This window comes from Scyliorhinus canicula, chromosome 9 (assembly GCF_902713615.1).
Source record: "Scyliorhinus canicula chromosome 9, sScyCan1.1, whole genome shotgun sequence".
Lineage (NCBI taxonomy): Eukaryota > Metazoa > Chordata > Chondrichthyes > Carcharhiniformes > Scyliorhinidae > Scyliorhinus > Scyliorhinus canicula.
The window spans coordinates 52,156,292-52,182,375 of NC_052154.1; the positions used below are offsets into that span (position 1 = coordinate 52,156,292).

Genomic DNA, 26,084 nt, shown 5'->3' on the forward strand with positions numbered 1-26,084 from the left:
AACATGTTAATATTTATAGATGTCTGGTTAGCTAACAGGAAGCTAAAAGTAGATATAAGTGGGTCATTTTGGGACTGTCAGCCTGTTACTGGAGTGCTGGGATCTCACCTATTTACAATCTATGTTATGTTAATGACTTGGATGAAGGGATTGAATGTATGATTATTAAATTTGCTGATGGCAAAAAAGATAGATAGGAAAGTAAGTTATCAAGAGGACATAAGGGGCGTGATTCTCCAAAATGGAGACAAAGTCCCGACGCCGGAATGAAAACCGGATTGTTTCACTCCGGCGTCGGAGCCTGCTCCCAGCCCTGTATTCTCCCGCCCCGGGGGGCTAGGAGCGGCGTCGCGTACTTTACGCGCTCTGGGCCTTGGCGCCGCGTAAAAAGTGGCACCACGTAAATGACGCGGCCAGCGTCGCATAAATGAAGTCACCCGCGCATACGCGGTTGCCATCCTCCCCGAGGCCGCCCCGCAAGAAGATGGTGGATGGATCCTTTAGATCGCAGGCCAGACCCCATCGGAGGCCCCCCCCCCCCCCCCGGTGCAGGAACCCCACTCTTTCCCCCTCCCCACAGGCCGCCCCCCGCCAGCGTTCCCGCACAGTTCCTGCTGCCAGCGACAAGGTGTGGACGGCGCCGGCGGGAACCTATCATGTTGGGGCGGCCGCTCGGCCCATGCGGGCCGGAGAACCGCCGCTCGCCATTTGCAAAAGGCAAGCGGCGATTCTCCGAGCGGCCAGCTATGATTCCCGCCGCGCTGATTTGGGGGGGGTGGGAGAATCGCGTGGGGGTGGCGCCCCGGTGATTCTCCCACCCGGCGTGAGAGAAGGGGTGGGGGGGGGGAATTCCACCCAAGGAGTCTGCAGAGAGATTTAGATGGGTTAAGTGAGTGGGCAAAAAATTCTCCGATTTTAATTCATTTTCTGTGATGTGGGCATTGGTGGCTAGGCCAACCTTTATTGCCCATCCTTACGTCTTGGAGAAGGTGATGATGAGCTGCTTTCTTGAACCGCTGCAGTCCTTGTGATATTGGTATATCTACAGTGCTGTTAGGGAGGGAGTTCAGGATTTTGGCTCTAGGACATTGATGGAACAGTGATATATTTCCAAGTTACAATGGTGGTGTTCCAATGTGTCTGCTGCCCTTGTCCTTGCAAATGGAAGGGGCCATGGGTTTGGAAAGTGATGCCTAAGGAACTTTGGTGAGTTCCTACAGTGCTTCTTGTGGATGTTACACATGGCTGCCATTGTTTGTAAGTGGTGGAGGGAGTGTCTGTTTGTGGATGGGGATGCCAATCAAATGAAAAAACAAAAATCGCTTATTGTCATGAGTAGGCTTCAATAAAATTACTGTGACAAGCCCCTAGTCGCCACATTCCAGCGCCTGTTCAGGGAGGCTATTACGGGAATTGAACCGTGCTGCTGGCCTGCCTTGATCTGCTTTAAAAGCCAGCGATTTAGCACAATGTGCTAAACTAGCCCCTACATTGGGCTGCTTTGTCCAGTTATTTGTCAAACTTCCTATTGTTGGAGCTGCACTCATCCAGGCTATGTTGGAGAGGCTAGTAGAGAGTATTCCAGCACAATCCTGATTTATGCCCTGTAGATAGTGGCCAATAGGCAAGCTATTCCTAACTTCTGACCTGCTCTTGTGGCCACAGTATTTATAAGATTTATTCCCGTACCAGCCTCCCCGGACAGGCGCCGGAATGTGGCGACTAGGGGCTTTTCACAGTAACTTCATTGAAGTCTACTCGTGACAATAAGCGATTTTCATTCATTTCATTCAAGACTAGTCCAGTTCAGTTTCTGATGGAGTATAATGTGGGAAAATGTGAACTTGTCTGCTTTAGCATGAAGAACAGGGAAGCAAGAAATGTTAAAGCAGGTTTGGTCTATACTCATTGGAGTTTAGAAATGAGAAGTGATATAGGGCATGGTTTGGCCACCATGTCGCTCCCTGCTCCGTGACAGGTGAATCGCAGTAGTGCCCCAAGTTAGGCTCTGTTGGGTACAAAATCTCACACCAGTCACACAACATGCGGCGCCCGGTGCAATATGGATCATGCCCAGATAATGATATTTTAATGACTCATTTAAATATCAGGACGCCAATTCATCCGGGAGTCAACAGTTGCACCCATGAGGCTTCAACTGGGCACCGTTTAGTGTTGGTTTTCATAATCATGGGTCAGGCGTTGTGGCATCTCAAGGGGGGGGGCCCGAAGGCCATTAGGGCACCCCCAGTTGGTCAGGGACAGGGCAAGGTGATCTCCTGGCACCTGGATACATTGGCACTGCCAGTTTGTACCCTGGTAAGGTGCTTGGCAGTGCCAAGGAATCAGGGTGCCAGGTTGACCCTGCCAAGGGTTGGGGCCTGGGGGGCTATGCCCATGAAAGGAGGGAGTGAGGGGAGATTTGAGGGGGCCGAACAAAGGTTGGGGGTGTGAAACGGGGGGGGGGGGGGGGGGGGGGGGTTCTAAAAGTGGTGGACCTGAAGTGGGGGAGGTGTGTAGAGATCAGGACAGCCTTTAAAATGGCTCTGGATCTGTAATGTGCTGGTTCTGTCGGCTAACTCAGCTCCCAGTTCAGGAAATCTTCCTAAGTGTGGCTTCGAAGGGGAGAAACATCCTGAGACCTAAAACGTGGCTAAGTACCATTGAATAGCGGTGTCAATCTCTGCACTGCAGCCTTTGAGAAACATCCCACCAAACGTGCGTGAAACCGGGGTTGGAAATTTTTCCGATGAATCACACCCATTAGATCCATATATGCTTCAGGTTTTCTGATTACTAACCTGTTTTTGAACACGGATTCATATACTGATTTCCGTCTGGTCTCTGTTTCACCTGCACATTAATTGGGCCAGATTTTGCTGTAGCATTAACAGTGAGGCTACCTGTCTGCATGGAAATCAAACCAAAACTTCTGGGGACTGCAGATGTGTGGTTAAACATGGAACTCTGAGGGCAGCATGGTGGCGCAGTGGGTTAGCCCTGCTGCCTCATGGCGCCGAGGTCCCAGGTTCGATCCCGGCTCTGGGTCACTGTCTGTGTGGAGTATGCACATCCTCCCCATGTCTGCGTGGGTTTCGCCCCCACAACCCAAAGATGTGCAGGTTAGGTGGATTGGCGCACTAAATTGCCCACTAATTGGAAAAAATTAATTGGGTACTCTAAACTTATAAAAAACAAACATGGAACTCTGGAAGTTATTGTTTGAGACGTGACAATCCTCCAAAACCACCAGCAACAGACCAATTTCTATTTGTTAGCTGAATAAAAAAAATTCCATGGTTTAAATAACTACCTTAATTTGTGGTGATTCATGGATTTAATTAAGCCTAAAGTTAATTATTGTATGTTTTCTTTTCAGATTAATATTTGTAAATACTTTAATTACTTTGCAAAATGTTATTGATGAATATTATTTGTGTTGATTAATATTGGTCGGTGAATGGCCTTCTCTTGCAAATTGTATTCTTCTGACCGTATTCTCCGGTCGCTGATGCTGAAATCGCGTTCGGCGATCGGCCGGACAATCCACGTTAGTGCCGAAATCGGGGGTGGCGCCGCTTTTGCGATGCTCCGCCCCCTCAAAACAGCATACTCTGGGAGTACGACGCACGTCGTATGGATGGCCTCAGGACGTCACCTGGGGCCCTCCCTCGGTGCTCCTCCCCCGATGGGTCGAGCTCCCGACGGCGTGGGCCACTCATTCTATTTTCTTTCGTCGACCCCACGTGGCGGCTGCGGACTGAGTCTAGCGCCGACCCGTCCGGGGGAAGGGGGGAGGGAGAGAGCTGTTCCATGGGCAGAGGGAATTTGGCGGGGGCCGGGCGCACTAGTGAGGGATGGTCCGGAGAGGGCGAGGGGGGTTACTGGGGGACAGTATGTGGCAGGCTGGGTCCGCGAGTGGCCGGCGCCATGTTGCATGACGCAGCCGCCGCAGGCCACCGCTGTGTGCATGCGTGGCCACGGACCAGGTAATTCTTCGGCCGTTTCTGGAGTTAAAACCGGGGACTGTATGCTGCGTGGCTGCTAGTCCCCTATGTGACAGAGGATCGGAGCAGCTTTAGCGCCGTTTCTTCTGGCGTAAAATGCCCACTGTTATCCCGCTGTCTGCAAATCGGAGAATCCAGCACCCTGATCACCAATTGTCCAAAACCTACAAAATCTGCTTATGTTTAAAGACCACACACAATTCTCCATACAAGTGAACTAAAAACAAGTTAATCCGCTATCCAACAAAATTTATGTGAAGCATTTAATGTCAGAACACAATTTCTTTAGTTCATTCTTGTGCTTAAATGTGAATTTTTTAATGAATAGGTTATTCTGGGATCGCTGGAATGTTTTGAGTTCATGTCTTAATATTAATTTGAAACCTCTAGCTATACACAATGCAGTACTTATATTATACACTAAGTGGAGCAAAATACTATTTTAAAGGCTACATTGGTGTATGAGGATCACATCCAATAGACATTGTAATCGAATTTTCTGGTAAGCCAAACCAAGATTGAAAACATTCTTTTTGAGCTTTTGTGATTGATCAGAAGCAAAAAGATATCGGCTAAGAAAGTGTAAATTGGAAGAGGTGGAGGCCCACCCGAGGCTACAACTCATGAATTATCTCCAGATTTGAACAGAATCAAATAACAAATGTATTTTAGGGATATGTTCTGGAGATATTCATCCCACTAGATAACATTCTTGAGCATGGATACTCGTGGCTGTAGAGAATTTAAGTTGTCACCTGAAGATGCAGTTACCTGAAGGATTTTGCAGTCAGACCTTTGGGGCGTGATTCTCCCAAAAAATAACTAGGGCATGATTCTCCGGCCTCGTTGCACTCCCACTGAAGCAAAATGAGGCCAGTGAATAGGGGAAGAGGCCAAAAAACGAGACCTGCGCCAGGCGCCAAACGGTTTACGATGCAACCGACCCGCTCCCTTAGGCAAAATCAGGATCTTGCCATATCGTAGCGAGAAACCAATTATCACCACTTAAGCCCTATTTCCATACAATTAATGTCAGCCACCCCATATCCAACAGCCTCCTGTCATTCAGTGGCCTCCCCAGCTGGCACCAATTAGTACTCCTTTTGAAAAGCGTGAACCTGTCGGAAGGGCTTCTGTTAGGAGCTAAGGAGATGAGTAGCCAAATGGTTGTGCACAATGTGTTTGATGTGTAATACAAGTCCCAATCTCCCAATGATGCCATCCTCCTCACCCCCTCCTCCCGTGCCCTCAGTGATCCACAATGCGCTTGGCCCTCTTTGCTCTACCACGATGCCTAGGTGTCTCCCCAGGATGCACCTCAGAGGTGGAGGCCGCCAGCTGCTTACCTCGTCCAATGGCTTTCGATGCCCCTGGCGGGCACCTCTGGAGGCTCTGAGGCCAGAGGGCCATGGCGCACTTGACAACAGCACAGCCATGCCACCCTGTCCCGCGTGCTGACTGTGAGACGCGGCCTCATCTGAGGAGTGGAACTTGGGGGAGCTGATGGGCACCATCCCCACTCATGGGATGCATCCGGGTTGGCGTCCCCTTCTCCTGGTCAGTGCCCATAGGGCCCTGGGGTTCACCTTGGGACGGAGGGTCAGCTGCTCCTGAATCATCTGGCTCTGCCAGCCTTGGCGGTTCCCTATGGCCCACACCATCGTGTCGACATCCTCGGCGATGCTCCTCAGTGACTGGGCCATGCTCTGCAGCGCCTTGGCAATGTCCACCTGTAACTGGGACAAGCTCTGCAATGTCTTGGCCATTCCCATTTGAGAGCAGGACATCACCCGCATGGAGCCCATTCTATAGTTGCAAATTATAAACTCAAGGTTACTTCTCAGAAGATAAATCTTAGGAGAGAGATATTAATATTCACAGACCAAATACACACATTCTCGTAGGTCGCAAATATCAGAGTTAACTGTTAGCCCTCTCTCATGGCTACAGATTCTCATAGAAACAGCAATTTCACAATTGCTTAATTAAAATACTGAACAAAATCTTCCATTCTCCTTCATCATAAAACTTTATCTGTGTTATTCCATTTAAGTCAATTTCCACTGATTGATTTTATAGGCATTAGCTATTCTTAGAGACATATATTTATTTGTGCAGGCGACCTGCTCCCCCAGCGAGGCAGACATTCTGCGTGGACCCTCAGCCACGACCATCACCGACACCTTCACTAATGGTACCGACGTCGTGCACCAGGCTCTCCCTGCGGTCACCATCCTAGCAGTGTTGGCCTCGGTGCCACTCATTGCTGGCACCATCTCCTGCGCCCGTAGCTTTGGGGACACCTCCAATCGGCTATAGATTAGCTGGAGTGATGATGCTGACATCTCCCTCTGAATGTCCCGGCTGCTCCCTATTGTCTCCATCAGTTCAGGGTAACCCTGTTCTTGCTCAGCTTCAGGCTGGGACCCAGCTGGGTCCTGGGATCCAGCAGCCCTCCAAGTGCTGTTTTGCCTGGGGGGTTCCTGCCTCCACCTGATATACATCAGCAGCTGTGCTGTGTGGTGCTCAACAGATTGAGCCCCTTAAGCCTGACCACTAACGTTTTCCACCAACGTGTGTGTATCTGCACTGGTGGAGGGTGGGGTTGACAGCTGTGCCACGACTATTATGGTGGCATCCTCGGAGCTGTCCTGCGAGGTGGTCACCTGGGATGGGCCGTCGCCATTGGCTGAGGACCTGCGAGAGAATGGACATATGGACATGTAGTCAGTGGGAGGGATGGGTCAGTCAGTAAGGCAATAACTCACATTTGGCAGGTCCTCTGGGTGGAACCCGCTAGTTCCTCACTTGTGCGGTGTCCGAGGGGGGGGGGGGTGGGGTCAGGCGTTGGTGTCTACTCACTCGTGCTGCCTGGTGTAGGCCATTGACCTCTTTTCGGCACTGGAGGCCAGTCCTCCTGGTCACACTCCCGGTGCTCACATCTGCCGCCACCTCGTACCAGGCAGCATTGGCTGCCCTATGGCTAACCCTCCGGGACCCTCAGGGGAAAAGGACATCGCTCCTGGCCTCCACTGTGTTTAGGAGCCACCCTAGGTCAGCATCCCCGAATCTTGGGGCTGGTCTTCTGGGCGCCATGGTTGCTAGCTGGTTGGAGTTGGCTGAGCAAGTGCTGTTCAACCTTGTTAGCGGGGGAGGGGGCTGGCGAGCTTATATTTGCGGCGAGAAGCACGTGAAGCCTCGTCAACTGGATCAATTAATGTTGCTGGCCTCGCTGGGCCGAACGCCGGGAAGCTCGCGGCAATTCCCGCTCGCTACAACAGCTACAAATCTTTCCGAAGAATTGCGCCCCCAATCATTTTTGACAAGTTTGGCAGCATGTTTCCTGCCGTTTTTTCTGGGTGAGAGCCAGATCTGGATTCATGTACATTTATTCATTTTCTGGGGCTTGGGCGTTCCCCCTTTGTCTCGCCCACACTTCGCAGTGGGGAGCTGAATATGCCGGCAAGGCTGGCTCCTCAAAGATCGAGGCGCCATTTTGAAAGGGTACCCAAATCTCTAAGTGAGCTTGAGGATCCCACACACCTCTCACCTGTGGACAATGCCACTCCCCCCCCCCCCCCTCCCCCACAGACATGTGCATTAACAAACCCCTCCCCCCAGGGGAGCACACCCAGCTATGGGGTCATTGAGGGACCACCCACTTTCAGGACCCCCTCCCCATTTACCCCCCAACCTTTATGACATCCCTTCATACCCCCCTTTGACCCCCATTCTTCATGATTCCCCTTCGCCCCTCTTTCATGGACATGGCCACCCCTCAGGCCCTGACACTTGGCACTGCCAGCCCTGGGAGTGCCCAGGAGCCAGGTGCTGCCTGTCCTGTCCGTGACCACCCAGAGGCTCCAATGGCTTCTGAGACCCCTGCAGTCGCCATCCTGCTTGGGGAGACCAGTACTAATTGGTGCCTGGTTAAGGCCCTGCCGGAATGGCCGGTGACTCCCGGGAGCCTAATGGCTCATTTAAATATGATTTTCTCGATCACGCCCAGTGAGTGAATGATCCAGATCGTGCTGGGAACCACAGGTTGGGTGACTCGTGTGCTGTTTTGTGCCCGGTGCATAGCCCAGTTTGGACCTCTCGCGCAATGCTCCCGGTACAATGAGATCAGCGCTGGGCACAGTGGGGTGGCAAAATGGTGACTTTGGTCTGTCTTAGTCCAACAACCCTGATTGAAGTAACCAATTTAGAAAACAATATTAGATTCATGTTATCTTACCAGGGGATTGAACACCAGTACTGTGATTAGACATTTCCAATCAAAAATAATGTACAATGGAACATATGTCTTAAAATGGTGTTGTATTGATTCTTTCAGTTCTTTTTATTTACGTTGATTATGTTGTGTAACCAATTTTTTTGTTTATGTCTTGCAGTCTCCGGGGAAATAATATTTCTGATCAAGGAGTCTCCAAACTGGTTGAACGAGCCCTTGACAGCTGTAATTTACAAAAGATTGCGTAAGAACAGTTAAACTGGGTATTTCACTTGGAATGGCACTGTTTAATGTTGATAAATTGCTCATTGATTTAAAAAGAAAATATTTAATGGTCCAGGTTCCCCAGCATCGCATTTAGGGGGTACCCCAATAATGTAGTGGATTTCCTTCTCCGAAGTTACCCAGCAATTGCCCAGAGTGTTAACTTCCTCTGGGCAATTGTGTCGGGCTGGGAACCACATGACAGAAGTGATTTGAATCAATAACTTTGGCTCTGCCAGTTTTACCCGGATAGTTACTCTGAAAGAGTTGGAGGCAAAAAAATCCCCTCTAACTCCCGAGTAAATATTCAAACAGCCAGATGTAGCCTCGCACAGGACACCCTGCAAACACACGAACCCCCAGGGGGTCCACCCCACCCCCGAAGCCTGGCCCGACACCAACCCGGTCCAACCCCACATCCCAGTATGACCCGGCCCAACCCCCCCAAAGCCTCCCACCTCCCAGAGATTGCCACTCTGAGGAAGGTATATCTACTGTAAGGGAGTAGATGTAAGAAAGTAGAATGGAAGGTGATGTCGAGATGTGCAAATGGACTTGTTTATTCCAACACAGTCATTTGTAAAGAGCTGGAAATGTGGTCCAGGCAACCCTGAAATTTGGACAGATGGAGCATAATCTATATTAAGGTTTAGCACGATACGCCTCCCCCCTCAATTCTTTTCCCATCATCATCCAACACCCCACTTCCCCAGTGGGTGCATATCTGCTTCCTCCTTACTTCAGATAGTTTCCCATTCAAGTGTAATATGAATTTTCATGAAACAGCTAATAAGTGCTGCACCAAATCTGTGAAGAATAATAATCTGATTGAATAGAAAAGTATATTCAGGGGAAATGGGTTGACTGTTCAAATTCCTATTTTTTGTTTTGAAGATTGTATCACAACAATTTAACTGATGCGTGCACCCAGAATTTTGCAAAGCTTCTTAAACATAAGGACAACTTTCTCGCATTAAGGTAAGATTAATGTTACCGGGAAGGTTCAAGAAAGGGAGCGATTAAAGATTAAAAACCTGTAATTCCAACCTGGGGTTAAATTAGATGAATCATCTGAAGTGGATTTGAATTTGTCGTCGAACCAGGCTCCGCCAATCTTCTGTCCCACACCAAGTTCTGCTATAAATTCCATTCAGCTTGGAGCAGCTTAGTCCACTCATCATTCCATCCTCCATTAAGGGGGTATGCCTGCATTACTGACTACACTATAAAGCCTCAACAAAACTGTTTCCAGCTAGAAACTGGCATGTCTTCCCTCTAAGGTACTTGGGAAGGACCCTGAAGGTTCACAAACAGAAGCAATTATTCCCAGTGGATTGAATTCCTCCGACATGGAAACTTATCACAATAGATATGGTTCGGCGGTAAAATAGAGCTTCATTTGTGATCTCATAAAAGGGCTTTGCAGTTTCAGGATCTCTGCTTCGACGTAGAAGGCTGTTTACTTACTGATGCTGTAATTAATTAAGTTAACATATAGTAAAGCATTGGTAAAAGAAATTACTTGCTGTACAAATCCACCTTCTGATACAAATGTTTTTTTTCCTCCACCACCTCCATTACCCTGCACATTATCGCACATTAGTAAAAACATTAAGGCCTAAAGAAGGATAAGGCTAAACATAAAGATGCCTGCTGAAATTCACCTCACTTCAGCCTCTATGGAGTAAGTGAACGCCTTTAAAAAGCAGCATGAATGCTTAAGGCTAAATGGGGCGTCAGCTTGCAAAAACACTTCACCCTTTGATGAAAATACATATACCTTTTCGATTTGATTCTATGATGTGGAGATGCCGGCGTTGGACTGGGGTGAGCACAGTAAGAAGTCTTACAACACCAGGTTAAAGTCCAACAGGTTTGTTTCAAACACTAGCTTTCAGAGCACTGCTCCTTCCTCAGGTGAATGAAGAGGTATGTTCCAGAAACATATATATAGACAAATTCAAAGATGCCAGACAATGCTTGGAATGCGAGCATTTGCAGGTAATCAAGTCTTTACAGATCCAGAGATAGGGATAACCCTAGGTTAAAGAGGTGTGAATTGTCTCAAGCCAGGACAGTTGGTAGGATTTCGCAAGCCCAGGCCAGATGGTGGGGGGTGAATGTAATGCGACATGAATCCCAGGTCCCTGTTGAGGCCGCACTCATGTGTGCGGAACTTGGCTATGAGTTTCTGCTCGGCAATTCTGCGTTCTCGAGCGATCCTGAAGGCTGCCTTGGAGAACGCTTACCCGGAGATCAGAGGCTGAATGCCCTTGACTGCTGAAGTGTTCCCCGACTGGGAGGGAACATTCCTGCCTGGTGATTGTTGTGTGATGCCCGTTCATTCGTTGTCGCAGCGTCTGCATGGTCTCGCCAATGTACCACGCTTCGGGACATCCTTTCCTTGATTTGATTCTAAGCATAGCAAAGCCAGTTGTGTTTTCTTATTGTTTAGAAATCCATTCCATCTCGCCTCTCTCTGTAATGTGAATATAACAAGCCTAATTGACCCTTGACTACTTACTTGAATGTGGAGTGCGATGCCGATTTTGGTGCCTGCCCACTGTCCGTATTATGGACCTTATTTTACATGCCCCTTCCAGCCAAAATATATCTTGCGGGGAGACATAAAATACAGCCCCCTATTTCTGTAATCTCCATTCAGACAAACCTCTTGAGATATCTGTGCACCTTTAATTCTGGTTTCTTGTGCATTCCTTATTTTAATCTCTCCAGAATTGGTAGTCATGCTTTGAGCTGCCATGGTCCTAGACGCTGGAATTTCCTCCTTAAACCCCTCTGCTGTCTACTCTCTCTTTCCTCCTTTAAGGCACTCCTTTTAAAACTACCTCATTGACCAAACATTTGGTCATCTTTTCTGTTTAGCTATCAAATTTTGTCTCATAATTCTCTTGTTAAAGGTTGGTGCCTGTGCTGCAGTTTTGGATTAGGGTCAGGGTGGTCTTTGCCAGGACTGATGTCAGAATCCTTTTGTTCAGGAGATAAAAAATCAGCATGGATCCTGATTATTAACCAACACATCCACAGGAGGTGGTATTTGTGTGGGACGGGGATCTTTCTGCTGTATGTGTAGGAATAAGTAAATGTTTTTTGTTAATTATTATATAGCTGGAGCACCAGCTTTAGATTTTGTGAAGAGATTTGACTTGTTAGAGATTCAGTAAGCCATGAATAAGGTTTATAAACCCCTTCAATCTATATTGTTTTGCGTTTGAATAAAATAGCAGCAATGATTTTTGTATCAAATCTCTTGATTTTTGTCTCGTGGAATAATGGGGTTTTGAGTTACTGTTACCTTTAGCAACTGTATTTTGGCTTCCTTAGGAGCTTAATAGTTCTTTTAATATATGAATGATAAAGTGTTTACTATAACTCATTATAAGAACTTTCGAACATAAGAACTAGGAGCAGGCCATCTGGCCCCTCGAGCCTGCTCAGCCATTCAATGAGATCATGGCTGATCTTTTGTGGACTCAGCTTCACTTTCTGGCCCGAACACCATAACCCTTAATCCCTTTATTCGTCAAAAAACTATCTATCTTTATCTTAAAAACATTTAATGAAGGAGCCTCAACTGCTTCACTGGGCAAGGAATTCCATAGATTCACAACCCTTTGGGTGAAGACTTTCCTCCTAATCTCACTCCTAAATCTACTTCCCCTTATTTTGGGGCTATGCCCCCTAGTTCTGCTTTCACCCGCCAGTGGAAACAACCTACCCTCATCTATCCTATCTTTTCCCTTCGTAATTTTATATGTTCCTATTAGATCCCTCCGCATCCTTCTAAATTCCAACGAGTACAGTCCCAGTCTACTCGACCTCTCCTCGTAATCCAACCCCTTCACCTCTGGGATTAACCAAGTGAATCTCCTCTGCACACCCTCCAGTGCCAGTACGTCCTTTCTCAGGTAAGGAGACCAAAACTGAACACAATACTCCAGGTGTGGCCTCACTAACACCTTATACTATTGTAGTATAACCTCCCTAGTCTTAAACTCCATCCCTCTAGCAATGAAGGACAAACTCCATTTGCCTTCTTATATTTGGCGTGTATTTAATGTATTCAATCTTATTCATGGGTTCATGGTTAGTGACCATTTTTAATCTCAAACTCAATGAGACGAAGGAGGGCCACTCATGCAGCCCACTCACTAGCCAAGGTTACCCATCACTGTGAGGAATCTCAGAACTGAGCGACTGTGGAGAATTCCATCTTTACAATAGTTGATCAGGATGAAATGTCCTTAAATGGTGCTTATTTATGCCTGGTATTCATTCTTTAACCTTCCCAGGCTAGGCAACAACCACTTATCAGCTTCTGGAGCAGAAGTGCTAGCGGAAGGTTTAAAACAGAACAACTCTATCCAGTACTTGGGGTAGGTCATTAACTATTACTTTCCCTGTTCTGCATTTCGCATGCTGATACTTAACACGATACGCACCTCATACACGTAGGATTGGAAAAGCAAACAATAAATACTTACATTAGAACAAACTCTTTGTAATCTTATTTGTCTGTTGAGCTAAGTAGATCACTCTATTGTAGAAAATGTGTCTTCATAGTGATGGATAAAGAATGTGTAAATTTGTTAAAATAACAGAAATGCAGACATATCACTTGTATGGTTTTGGAGGTAACTTTTTAAACCTCAGATGGAAAGTAAAATCTGAAAAGGTGTAAAACAAAAAGACAGCCCAGCCCAGCCACTTTCCCCATCAGGCACGAACAGTTGAAATGACCAGATCCCATGTACTGTAACCCAGCACTGCCTTACACTGTGACCGTGAGGTCATTTTACACTGTGTTTGATAGTTCTGTAACACCAGGATTCATAAAATGTTGACTTCACTGTTTATCCAGACTTTGGGGAAACAAGATTGGAGATGCTGGTGCTTGTGCATTAGCAGCAGCTCTTGAGAATAACACAAGCATGTTATGGCTAAGGTAAGGGTATGCTGGTGCGGTAATGCCCTAAACAAAATTTATTGATTCAGACTTCATTTTTAAAAACTGTTGCCTTTAAGTATGTATTTCAATGGAATCTTTTCTGACCGTTAGTCTTGTAGGCAACAATGTTGGCAGCCATGGTGCCAGAGCATTGGCCTCAATGCTGAAAAAGAACACCATACTTGAGGAGCTTTGGTAAGTGTCTTCAAGACATCAGATGGGAAAATAACTAAATACCAAAGCACGTGTTACTTCTTATTCTGGTTACTGATATTTATGGTTCTGCAAGAGATTTAACATTTTCTACTGTGACAGAGTCATCCCGACTCAAAACATTAGCTCCCTTCTCTCTCCATAGATGCTGTCAGACCTGCTTAGATTGGCCAGCATTTTCTGTCTTTGTTCCAGATTCTAGCTTCCACAACAATTTGCTTTCATTTTACTTTTTACTTTGTTACTTGATTATTTCCTGACACGAGAAGCAGATTATGTCAAAAGGTGAACATGTGATGTGGGAAACAAGGTTTCCATGTCTTGGGACACTGGCATCAGTACTTCAGTCTATAGTAATATAAGCAGCAGCTGTGGAATTCTGTAACATAGAGGCCAATGCCCACGGCAATCCTAACTAAATTCAGCACTGTGGGAATGTAGACTCTATGGTACGACTGCTCTGGGATATTGCAGTTGCAATAAATGTTTAAAATGCTTCATAAAATTAAGTGCTAATGAGTTGCTTTTGTTTAAGAACTGAGCATTTCAAATTGTTTAAAAGCCAAATGTTGTTTACAGTTTTAGTAGCTGCTACTTAATACCTGGATGTCTCGACAATTAGGTGGCAAGCTAAGTGTTGGCTAGTAGGTAAGTGATACCTAGGTGTTCAGAATCTGAATATTCAAACGAACATCAGTTTTCCCATCCCCATTGATTTGTGGTTCATTAATCCCCATGTATCTCACACATTCAACACTTAGCTGCTAAAGTAGACTCAGAGCTTCTATAAAGCAATCTAATTAAGATACTGAGAGCAATAGTCTACATAATCCCCAAAACATTTTAACGTGATGCACTTTAACATTTGGAAACATCAATAAAACCCCTACATGCGGCCTATCGGGTCTGCACCGACCCTCTGAAAGAGCACCCTACCTAGGCCCACTCCCTCGCCATATCTCCGCAACTGCACCTAACCTGCACCTCTTTGTACAGTGGGAGGAAACCAGAGCACCCATGCTCGTCCAAGACCGGAATTAAACCCAGGTCCGTGGTGATGTGAGGAAGCAGTGCTAACCACTGTGTCACCATGCCACCACTTTATCGCTGTTTCTTCAGCATCACTGGATGGTGACACTGGAATTCCCTGCATAAAAGCACTGTGGGAGAACCTTTCCCACACAACTAGAGAAATTCGTAAAGGCAGTTCACCACCACTTCTCCAGGTCTGTTAGAGGTGTACAATGAATGCTGGCCTTACCAGCGATGCTCACTTTGCTATGAATGAATAAATGGAAAAAAATGCACTGTGATTTAAGGAGCTGAATAATCAAATTAATGTTACCCAACCCCATTTAGAATAAAAAAACATTGGGTGTAAATTCCAGTTCATTTACAGTCATGTTTATGGAGGACCGTGGTGAGCAAATGGCAATGGAGAAATTCTACTTCAGTTCAGAGAATCAAGGGGCTGGAGTAGGGAGTGGATGGAGGGAGCGGTCCCATAGTGACTGGGAAACCGGGAGTTAAGAGCAGTGGATCTATTCAACCCAGCCACTGCATTATGACATAATTTTTGCGTTTCCACCCAATTAGCGTAACAACCTACCTGAGGTGTTTTTAACTCCCCTATTTGAATGAACATTTCAAATATGCAGTTCGACAGATTTTAGAGTTGAGAGCACGACTGAAGGAAATGGCAGAATGAAGTCCAGACATTTAAAGGCTGTGCCTTGTTTTAGTGGCGCTTCCCTGAATATGCTGCTGGGGTTGTAAGGGCGCACAGAAGAAATATTGTTTCCTACTGACAGGAGGAAGAAGTCCGCAGATGAAACAAAGAATCGTAGCTAGTGGTAGCAAAGGAGGTCAGCAGCAGGTGAGAAGTGCAACGCATGGATTCGGTATCGATGGCAGCTTAGTAACCTAAGCAGGGCAGGAAATCCGGCACGTTCACCTACGATCTGATGGGCGTATCACCTGAACGTCACAGTCTGTCTTCTCCAGCCTACCCCAGCATCTCACTCCTGAAAGCAAAATACCTTAAAGGTATGTACACCCCTCTCTGTCTATGCACATCCTCACATCCCATACAAGCATCCTCCACTCTCACTCACATCTTTATGTAATGCCATGCCTCTCCCTCACCATCACCCTCAAGAAATGCTCTCCATCCATCTGTTAACACATTCCATTGCACTCACTTAGAAGTCTCTTCTTTCAGGCACTGAAATTGGCAGCCCACCTAATAGAACATAGAACAGTACAGCACAGAACAGGCCCTTCGGCCCTCGATGTTGTGCCAAGCAATGATCACCCCACTCAAACCCACGTATCCACCCTATACCCGCAACCCAACAACCCCCCCCCCCCTTAACCCCACTCTTTAGGACACTACGGGCAATTTAGCATGGCCAATCCACCTAACACGCACATCTTTGGACTGTGGGAGGAAACCGGAGCATCCGGAGGAAACCCACGCACACACGGGGAGGACGTGCAGACTCCACACAGACAGTGACCCAGCCGGGAATCGAACCTGGGACCCTGGAGCTGTGAAGCATTTATGCTAACCACCATGCTACCCTAATAAATTTAAATAAATAATTAAAGGTGAATCTGGCTTGTTAGCTACCCTATTGACTGGTATAATACATTGCCCATGCTTGGTGTGGGTAGGCGAGGGGGAATGGGGAGTCTGTTTTTTGGCCTAAATGAAAAAAGACATGAAGGAACGGAAGGGGAGGCCTCATTCAAGCCTGTGGTGGTGGGGGGGGGCATGCTCAATGTGCATTGTGGGCACCCCCTCCCAAGATGTGCCGCCCTCCCCCAACCACCTTTCATTCATGTTGTCCAAAGTCCACACCCCATCTTTGGGCTCTTGGATTCCTTCCCACCCTAAAAGCCCAGGATGTACCTCTCTGAGGCAGCTATTGCTCTCCTTGATGCTCCTTCTTGCAGTCCCAGTAGCTCCTCCTCCTGAGCTCTTGCGCTGCTGAGATTGTTAGAGCAGCTGTCCAATCAGATTGCCTCGTTACACCTAGTTTAGCCCATTCCTAGCATGTTCTGGCTGTGGGGCGGGCTTCTGTAGAGTTTGCTGCTGTCCAATTTTCCTTCCAGGGACGCGAGCAATCCACCCCCTTTGCAACCTAAGTTACAGTCACACTATCCCTATTTATCAATTCTAGCAAGTTCCTGAGATATTAACTGGCCAATTATGGTTTCCCGCTGTCACCTTTCTCAAATAAATGCAGTATAGCAACACCTGTATTCTTCTGCCAGACCATAGCTCCAAATTGCAGGTTCGATGTGCAAACAATGTAGTTGTTTTGTCACTGGACTAGTAATCCAGAGACCCAGGGTAATGCTCTAGGGACGTTGGTGTGAATCCCACCAGGGCAGATGGTAGAATTTGAATTCAAAAAATCTGGAATTAAAAATCTAATGATGACTATGAAACCATTGTCAACTGCTGTAAAAACCTATCTGGCTCAGTAGTGTCCTTTAGGGAAAGAAACCTCTCATCCTTACCTGGTCTGGCCCACATGTGACTCCAGATCCACAGCAATGCGGTTGACTCTAAATGCTTTCAAGGATGGGCAACAAATGCTGGCCCAGCCAGCCATGCCCACGTCCCATGAATGAATAAAAGAAAAAAACTCTCCAAAATATAAATCATCCCACCTGTAAAGTTTGTAAAATAACCTCCCAGCACAAGTACTGTGAAAAAAACATTTCATATAAGCAGGCAAGAAAGCAGCTATGAGGTGTCAGTATTTATTGGTAATTTTTCAGGCATTTCATTTGCCATTGTGTTCTCACCTTGCTTTGACTGGCAAGTTCCTGCAAGCACGGAAAACCCAAGAAGATTACTTGCTTGTAGTCTTAACTTTCCGCTGTTAAATGAGGAAACTGGAGGGTTGGTGTTTTACCCACCCCCCACCGTACACATGCGCTCTTTCACATTAAAATTCAGCCCACTGAATCATACAGCACTGAATGAGGTCACTTGGCCTACCATGTCTGTGCCAGCAGCATATAATTACATTTCATGGTGATTTTGATGACCACGGGGTCAATAGTACTTGGTCCTTGATCATAATGAAAAACTGAGCTCTATAACAATAGGAGGATATTATTAGTAAACTCCACCACAGATTTTGTTTCCTAGTCACCAACTCCATTCCTCCCTCTGGCAGCTCTGAAAGTGGACCAGGCCTTCTGTAACCTTGGTGTCAGATTTGAACCTGAGAAGAGTTAACGCCCAGGTATCAATGTCATTACTAAAAGTGTTTATTTTCACCTCTGTAACATTTCGCAACTCCAACCCCCTCGACTCCTCTGTTGTTGAAACCCTCATCCATGTCTTTGTTCCCTCCGGATTTGACTCCACGTCAGCCTCTCACATTCTACCATCTGGATATTTGAAGTCATCCAAAACCGTACTGCCTGTGTCATAACCCCACAAGTCCTGGTCAGTCATCACTACTATGCTTGCTGATCTACAATGGTTCCCAATTAGCTAACCCACAATTTCAAAATTCTCATCCTCATTTTCAAATCCCTCCGTGGTCTTTCCCCCTCCGTCTTTCTAATCTCCTGCAGCCCAAGCTCCTCCTCTGTTGGCCTCTCCAGCAGCCCCTTTTTAATTGCTGTTCAGTTGGCAGGTGGAACTTTGGCTGCCTTAAGCTCTGGAAATAATTTCCGACCTTAAGTTCTGGATTTCCCTCCCCACGGTGTTTTCCTCCTTTTAAGACACTCCTTAAAACCTATCCTATTGATCATGCCTTTGGCTATCTTCATGAATATTTCATTATTTGGTTTGGTGTTTGGTATTGCTCCTGTAAAGCACCTTTGCTGCATTCAAATTGTTAAAAATTTGTTATTTTATGTTGCTAAGCACAACACAAAGTTAGTCAAGGAAAGCAAAAATTTAGAAGAGTAACTGAAGAATTTCTTGTTTGAATAATTCTTGTTTGAAAATGGTAAAAAAGATGTGCAAATATGCCAGGTTTGCGATTTTGGATGGCACGCAAACTTTACGGATAAGGGGAAGCTTTCTTTATGATTTTCATATGGTTGACAAAAAGATAGAGAGTGATAGGAATGTTGTATGTTGTCTTAACCGGATGCCAAATAAAAGGTCAGGGTTGGAATGAGTTGACATGTATTCTTTACCTGACTGGACAACAGGATGGGCAGCTTAGAAGTCTGATTATATGTATAATATAATGTGTGAGCCTTTGGAATGGCATATGTGAATGAGAACCAGGCTATAGCTATGACTAGAAGATACTGGTAGGTCTCAGCAGGGGCAATATGACCTTAGGATGTGGAAAACATGAAGGTGGGGAGGAGTGAAGGGATAGTGAGCTCTCAAAATCATGTGAGAGGGCTAAAAATGGCCATGGTGGGTCGGAGGTGGCATTGGCAACAGTGGACCAACAACATCAGAACCGGGAATGGTACAGGATTGTGGATACAAAGTAAAGTGGGCATCACCATAAGCCAAAGAGCCATTGATCTACTGATGAACTGAAAGCATAATTACTTTAAAAAAAAATACATTTTCGAGTACCCAATTCTTTTTTTTCAATTAAGGGGCATTTTAACGTGGCCAATTGACCTAGCCTGCACATCTTTAGGTTGTGGGGGTGAGACTCACACAGACAAAGGGAGAATGTGCAAACTCCACACAGGACAGTGACCCAGAGGCGGGATTGAACCCGGATCCTCAGCGCCGTGAAGCAACAGTGCTAACCACTGCACCACTGTGCCGCCTTGCAAGCATAGTGACAAGTAAACATGTTTTGAAGCTGTTCTGTGAGATGTTGATCAAACTCACAGAGTCTATTTAGCCCAATGAGCATTTCAGCAAATATTTAAAACCTGTTATGAGTCAGTAGTTCAGATGATTCATCGTCCTGGATAGTCTATTCTATCTTTAAGACTGGCAAGTGATTTTCCTGCTCAAACCATTTGATGTCAAATGGTCTTTAATGCAGACTAGTATGTTTGAAATAAACTGTTATTTGATAATGAAAGTGTAGTGTGTCTTTCATTCTTTAATTTTTTTTGCAGTCTTCAGGAGAATAATTTAGTGGACGAGGATATGCTTCACTTTGCAGAAGGACTTCAGAACAACTCAAGCTTGAAGGTTCTCAAGTACGTAGTGATGTGTCAACAACTGTGGCTCCAGCTCTATTTTTGTTCATTGGTCTGCAGTGTGAACCTTTTATGCAGTCATGTCATTGTCGCCTCTTATCCAGTGAATTCTAATCTCTTGATCTCTGCCCATAGCCCTGCTAAGTTCTCCTTGCACTGTAGTTTGTCAGGAATCTAAGACTATGTACTTTGCTTGAAATCCATTGCAAAGGTTTTTCTCAATACATTACAAAAGGCCGAATCACCAATTCCTTCCACTTTCATGGATGTTGTTTGATTATTCATCAGTTCATTAATTGAAAAGTAAGGGCCAAAATCCTCCATCCTCGTTCACGGCTGGGACTTTCCAGTGCCGCTGGAAGTGAATAGAGTGACTCAGAAGTGGTTAGCTAGAAATTAACTCTTTATTTAGGGTGTCTGTGGGAGACTCTCTTTAATTAGGGGGCCTCTGGGGGGGGGTGGGGGGCTGGGGGATGGGCAGTGCTTACATTGTGGGGAGGAGGGTGGCCCTCTGATGAACTTTGTGAGCAATTCCCTTAAAGAGGGCTGGAGAATCACGATGGCCTGGAGAATATGGTGTGTGGCCCGGCCCACTGGCATTGGGCGCGAACCTCGATCCTGATACCAGTGGAGAGCTGGAGCATCGGAAACAATGCCCATCCCGTTTTCTCCCTGACATTGGATTCTCTGCCGCATCAGTAATTCTGCTACCGGTATCACGAGGTGGAGTATCGCGCCCAAGGTTATGCAGTCTGAGCCCACAGTTCTGGGGCGGTATTCTCCCACCCCCCTCCCCCACGCCGGGTGGGAGAATCGGCGGGGCGCCGCACGAGTCGTGCTACGCTGCCCCGACACCCACACGCGATTCTCCCATCCCCCCCCCAAAACCAGCGCTGCAAGAATCGCGCCGGGCCACTCGGAGAATCGCCGCAAACGGCGAGCAGCAATTCTCCGGCCCAGATGAGCCGAGCAGTCGGCGAAAACAATTACAGTCCCATCGGCGCCGTTCACCCCTGGTCGCTGCCGGCGGGAACTGTGCGGGAACACTGGGGTGGGCGGCCTGTGGGGGGGGGGGGGTGCTCCTTCACTGAGGAGGGCGTCCGATGGGGTCTGGCCCGCAATCAGGGCTCACCAATCGACGGGCCGGCCTCTTTCCCCCCCCCCCCCCCCCCCCCCGGTGCCTACTTCCTTCCGCGGCCGGCCCCAGAACCCCGGCGCCATTTTGGTGAGGGGCCGGTGCGCGTAAGAAGTTCCCTGCACATGCGCAGGATGGCGCGGCCCAACTGCGCATGCGCAGGAATGAATTGCCCCAACTGTGCATGCACGGGTTGGTGCGGCACCCATTTGGTGCCGCGTAAGGAGGCTGGAGCGGCGTGAACCGCTCCAGTGCCGTGCTGCCCCCCTATGGGGGCCAAAATAGGTAATGCCCGGACCCTGTTTGCGACGGCGTTCACAACGGCGCGGCACTTAGTCCCGGGAGCGGAGAATCCCGCCCCTTTAGTGTGGTGTCGTGGTGTTTCTGGTGTTTTGGAGAGACCATGAGGATGAAGTGGGCAACCGTTTTTATTTCTGACACAGAATCCAATTGTTCATCCGGAGTCATACTATTCCATTAACCGGCATTGGAGGTTGATCTCGTATGGCTAGTCTGGGTGAATTGGAAGTCATCCAAATTATATTAGTACCTTCACCTATCTGTGAACAGAATGCCCATACATAATTTTCTATCTCTTTCTGCCTGCAGGCTAGCTAATAATAGAATCAGCAGAAAAGGATTGGAGTTTATTATCAAATCCCTGAAGCACAATGTCACTATTACATCTGTATGGTAAGTAATGAGTTAAACACAAATGCATTGTGGTCTTTCCAGCTGTATTGGCTGAGAAACCATTCTTTTCAACCTTTAGGAATAGTAATAGGCTGTACAGCCCCTTAAGCCTTTTCCACCATTTTAGAGTCATATAGAATGGGATAGCACAGAAAGAGGACATTCAGTACATCAAACCTACAATAACAAACTTCTTTGGATGACACAGCCATACCTGTAGTCAGCAAGAATCATTAGTTAGTAGTCAACATGGAAGCTGAAGGTTTCTTTGAGGTGTTGAGGTGGGTGAGGGTTGGGGGAGGGGGGGGGGCACCCCTGGGGGGGTGGGGGGGGGGGGGGGGCACCCCTGCTTCTCCGGACTCACAAGGTGTCCGAAAAAGCACCTCCTGTGGAGCCAACATTTCTAACCTCCCTTTAATTTCCAGGTTCCCTGACTCCTGGGAAACCTACACAATGCAGTTAATTTTAAAATGGGGAGTCAATTGCACTGTGGGAACCTGATTTAAGTATGTTCATGAAGTAGATCACTTCTCCACAGCACAACAATTGGATGCCATGAAACCCAGCTTGATAAAAATGGTACCCACACTCCAGTCACTCGCCTCGCCCAACTGAGTTAATTCGCTGCTGGTCCTTTTGACATGCTGTTCTACTCACAGAACTGACAGGCTATACACTGCATCTCAGCATGAGGGATATATATGCTTACCAACTCTTAACTTGAGCACACCTGCACTGTGTCTTTAAAGCTCTTCTTCATAGTCACCCGCTAGCTACATTTTCATAATTCTCCTACTCTGCATTTTCAGTGCAGTTGGACCAAAACATTGACAGTCTTCACATGCCATGTAACACAAACTAAGGTTGTTCATCATGTCGTGCTTGTGCTTAATCTTACTGCCACCTGTCTCTGACTACCACTGATTACCATGTCATGTTATTATAATAATACCTCAAAGGATTCGGTAAACATGTTGAGGGTTCACTTATTTAGACTAGGTACATGAAAACAGTTATGCATAGCTATAAAACTCGAAGACATCAGAACAGTGTGTGTGTGCTCTGCTCAAAGCAAAAGTGAAACAAAGACTGGATTACATTGCATACTTCCCTGCTATCCTTAAAGGCATATTACAACTGCAGTCACATATGTTTGATGGCTTACCACCCCATCCATCAGCCTGTCATTGGGGCTTAATATTGAGGTAATTATCGCTGGAAAGTTATGATGAGTTAAGTTTTATTTTCCTCTTCAAAGATATAATTGGCCTTATCTCTAATGTCTCCAAAGCTCAAGTAGATTTTCAAGAATCTGTCCAGATGCAAATATAAATAATACCCACTTGCAGAGATGCCATAGAGTTGCAGATGTCCCTTGAATCACATGGAAGCATGATTTTCAAGAGAAGAAACTGCAATTTTATTCAGTGGTCGGGGTTGAAGAAGCTGGCAGACTTTACAATGTTTTTAAATGGCAGAGCAGGCTCAACGGGCTGAATGGTCTCTTCCTGCTCCTTTTTTTCTATGTTTCTATGCTTCAATTTACAGCACAACTGGGAACCTGGTGCAACCCAAACTAATTGTGAAGAAAACTTGAGTTACATGAAAAATATTGTTTCTTCTTCAGGGTAGGAGGAAATCACGTAACTGCAGAGGAGATCGAACATATGACCAGAGTGGAAAGAAGATTGGCATTTTGATCAAAAACTGGAAAAGGGAACTATTTGACCTTTTAATATTTCCCTCACGTTTAAAAACAAAACTGTGCTGTAGTGCTTTCTGTATCATGAACTATATTTATAGATGATGGAACTTTATATTGGTCGGGGTTGTATTTATAAGGATTATTTAAAAACAATCCATCACTCGCTCATTGTGGTTTTATTTCTGTTCTTCATTAGAATGGTTCTGGATTTTATGCCCAACAAATTGTATGGATTCCACTTACAATACTGTCTTCCATTTATTGTTCCTGTCTCCAACTGTGATCCCGATTCCCTTTCTCAGAATGCTGTATGCTCTTGCTAAATAAGGAAATTGCATTTATTTTGGTACCTCAGGATCTCAGCAAATTAAATATTTTCAAATTGTAGTCACTGTTGTAATTTAGGCAGACATGACAACCAATGTACAGACTGCAATGAGATCATCTTTTCTTTTAGTTATATCGGTTGAGGGTTAAATGTTGGCCGGAACACTGAGAACCTGCCTGTTCTTTAGTGAATGGTCCTGTGGGACACTTGTGTCCATTTCATCTGCTTGTCAAGACTTCAGTTTAATGTCTTGTCCAAAAGACAGTGCAAGGCTTCCTCAGTACTGCAGTAAAATGTCTGTCTGGAACCTCTTGAATGAAGCTTGAACGCATGACTTACTGCTCCAGGGTCAAGAATGAGCTAAGGATGGCATTTAGCCCATGTTTTTTTGATGTCCATCTTTTCTATTCTTCAGTGTTACAGAATAATTCCTGCACATGTCACCTCATGATGTTATTCCACACAGATGTAAGCCTGGAAATCACCATTGTTTAAGTATTAACTCTGGGATACTGAAAGTTTTGGGGAGAATTTTCTCTCACCGTTAGTTCCCAATATTGCTTATATTTGCTGCAATAGATTGTGTGGAAAATGGATCCCTTAAAAGTCTGACCAATTTACAGGCACAGCAAGAAGATTGCTAAACTACTAGGCTAAGACTGAAGTACATTATGGAATGTCAAGTGCCTGGTTAAAGTAGCCATGCCACAAAGAATAATGCACATTGTAAATGAATTTGGACCAAACCATTCAAATAATTAATTTGTACTGAACCATTCTAACAGTTGATAAAACTGTGCGGTCCTACCATGAGAGAAACAGTCCACTAAATACATACTAATCACGACATACCTCAGCATAAGAGAAAAAGCAGTCAGATAGGAACTTTAACAGTGGAGAACTCAAAATACCTGTCTAGCTGAATGATGCACATTCATTTAGTGTTGTGGAATAAACTACAGGATGTGTAACATGACACTGTACTACCCAAAATTTCAAACTCTTATCTGTTCATATGGCAAGGTGGCTCATGTTTAAAGAGAATGCTCCTGCTGAAAATCCCAGACACTTCCAGGAATTGACTCCACTTTAGGAGACCTCAGTAGACATCATAGGTTGTGATGGTATTGGAACAGTAGGAAAGGGTGAATTTCAAAGACGTCTGAATCTGAGCTTGCACCAACCCACAATGTCTTGTCATCTTACTCAATTACTAACACAGGCATAAACTGACCCCCCAAAATCATTTGAGTTCACCCAAAATACTCTAAGGTCTAATGTGGGGTGTAAAGATTTCCATTTCCTCGATCAACAGATCATTAAAAAAGGGTTAATTGTACTGAAGAATACCTTGGACTGCATGTTAACTGCAGTGGAGCAATCTGCCTTATCAGAATCACAATTATGCAACAGAGAAAACAGCCAGTCAACCCATCAAATCTGTGCTAATATTTTGCTCCACATGAATTGTCTACTTGCTCTTCATAACAAATTAATGATTATTTTTTCAGCAATTATATGAATTCAGGTTGGAAGTTTATGCATTCTACACAAATGACTGTTTTAAAAATAATAATTTCATATCACACACCACATTAAGTAAAGATAAAAATTGTTTTCAGTCTATTTGTATTTTGTCCCATTTTGCAACCAGGATACTTGGGGCGCGATTCTCCGAGGGCGCGCAGGTTTGGAGAATCGCCAGCCGTGCCATTATCTTGCGCGATGCCGGTCTGACGCGCCCCGCCATTCTCCCAACCGGCGTGAAAGGCCCCATCGAGTTCTGCGCTGCACCAGCCGGAGAATCGTCTAAGACACTCAAAATGGCGATTCTCCAGTACCCCCGCTATTCACCGGCCCGCATGGGCCGAGCGGCCGCTCCGACCCGACAGGCCGCACCGACCCGACAGGTTCCCGCCGGCGCCGTCCACACCTGGTCGCTGCCGGTGGGAACTGTGCGGGAACGCTGGGTGGGGGGGGGGGCAGCCTGTGGGGGGGGGGGGGGGTGTTCCTTCTCAGGGGGCGGGGGGGGGCTCCGATGGGGTTTGACCCGCGATCGGAACCCACAGATCAGCGGGCTGACTTCTCTAAAGGAGGACCTCCTTTCCTCCGCCGCCCCGCAAGATCCATCCGCCATCTACTTGCGGGATGGCCTCGGGGAGGACGACAACCGCGCATGTGTGGGTGACTTCATTTACGTGACGCTGGCCACGTCATTTACGCGGCGCTGCTTTTAATGCAGCACCAAAGCCCAGTGCGCGTAAAATATGCGATGCCACTCCTAGCCCCCCGGGGGCGGGAGAATAGAGGGCTGGGAGCGGGCTCCGACGCCGGAGTGAAACATTCCGGTTTTCACTCCGGCGTCGGGACTTGG

At 46.4% G+C, this 26,084-nt stretch overlaps 1 protein-coding gene across 7 annotated transcripts in view; it reads left to right on the plus strand.

Annotated features, from left to right (window-relative positions):
* The window catches only part of nod2 (nucleotide-binding oligomerization domain containing 2), a 58,496-nt gene extending 34,727 nt beyond the window's left edge, over positions 1 to 23,769 (plus strand). For 5 of the 7 annotated variants that reach the window (XM_038806698.1, XM_038806699.1, XM_038806700.1 and 2 more), the window contains 8 exons: positions 8,402 to 8,485; positions 9,400 to 9,483; positions 12,819 to 12,902; positions 13,388 to 13,471; positions 13,586 to 13,669; positions 19,766 to 19,849; positions 21,594 to 21,677; positions 23,310 to 23,769. In XM_038806698.1, coding sequence (XP_038662626.1) covers positions 8,402 to 8,485; positions 9,400 to 9,483; positions 12,819 to 12,902; positions 13,388 to 13,471; positions 13,586 to 13,669; positions 19,766 to 19,849; positions 21,594 to 21,677; positions 23,310 to 23,484 — 763 coding nt within the window. In that variant the 3' untranslated portion in view covers positions 23,485 to 23,769. Of the gene's footprint in view, positions 1 to 8,401; positions 8,486 to 9,399; positions 9,484 to 12,818; positions 12,903 to 13,387; positions 13,472 to 13,585; positions 13,670 to 15,498; positions 15,923 to 19,765; positions 19,850 to 21,593; positions 21,678 to 23,304 lie in introns of those variants that run through there. The other 2 variants (XM_038806702.1, XM_038806703.1) reach the window with 2 other exon arrangements.
* Positions 23,770 to 26,084: the final 2,315 nt, after the last annotated feature.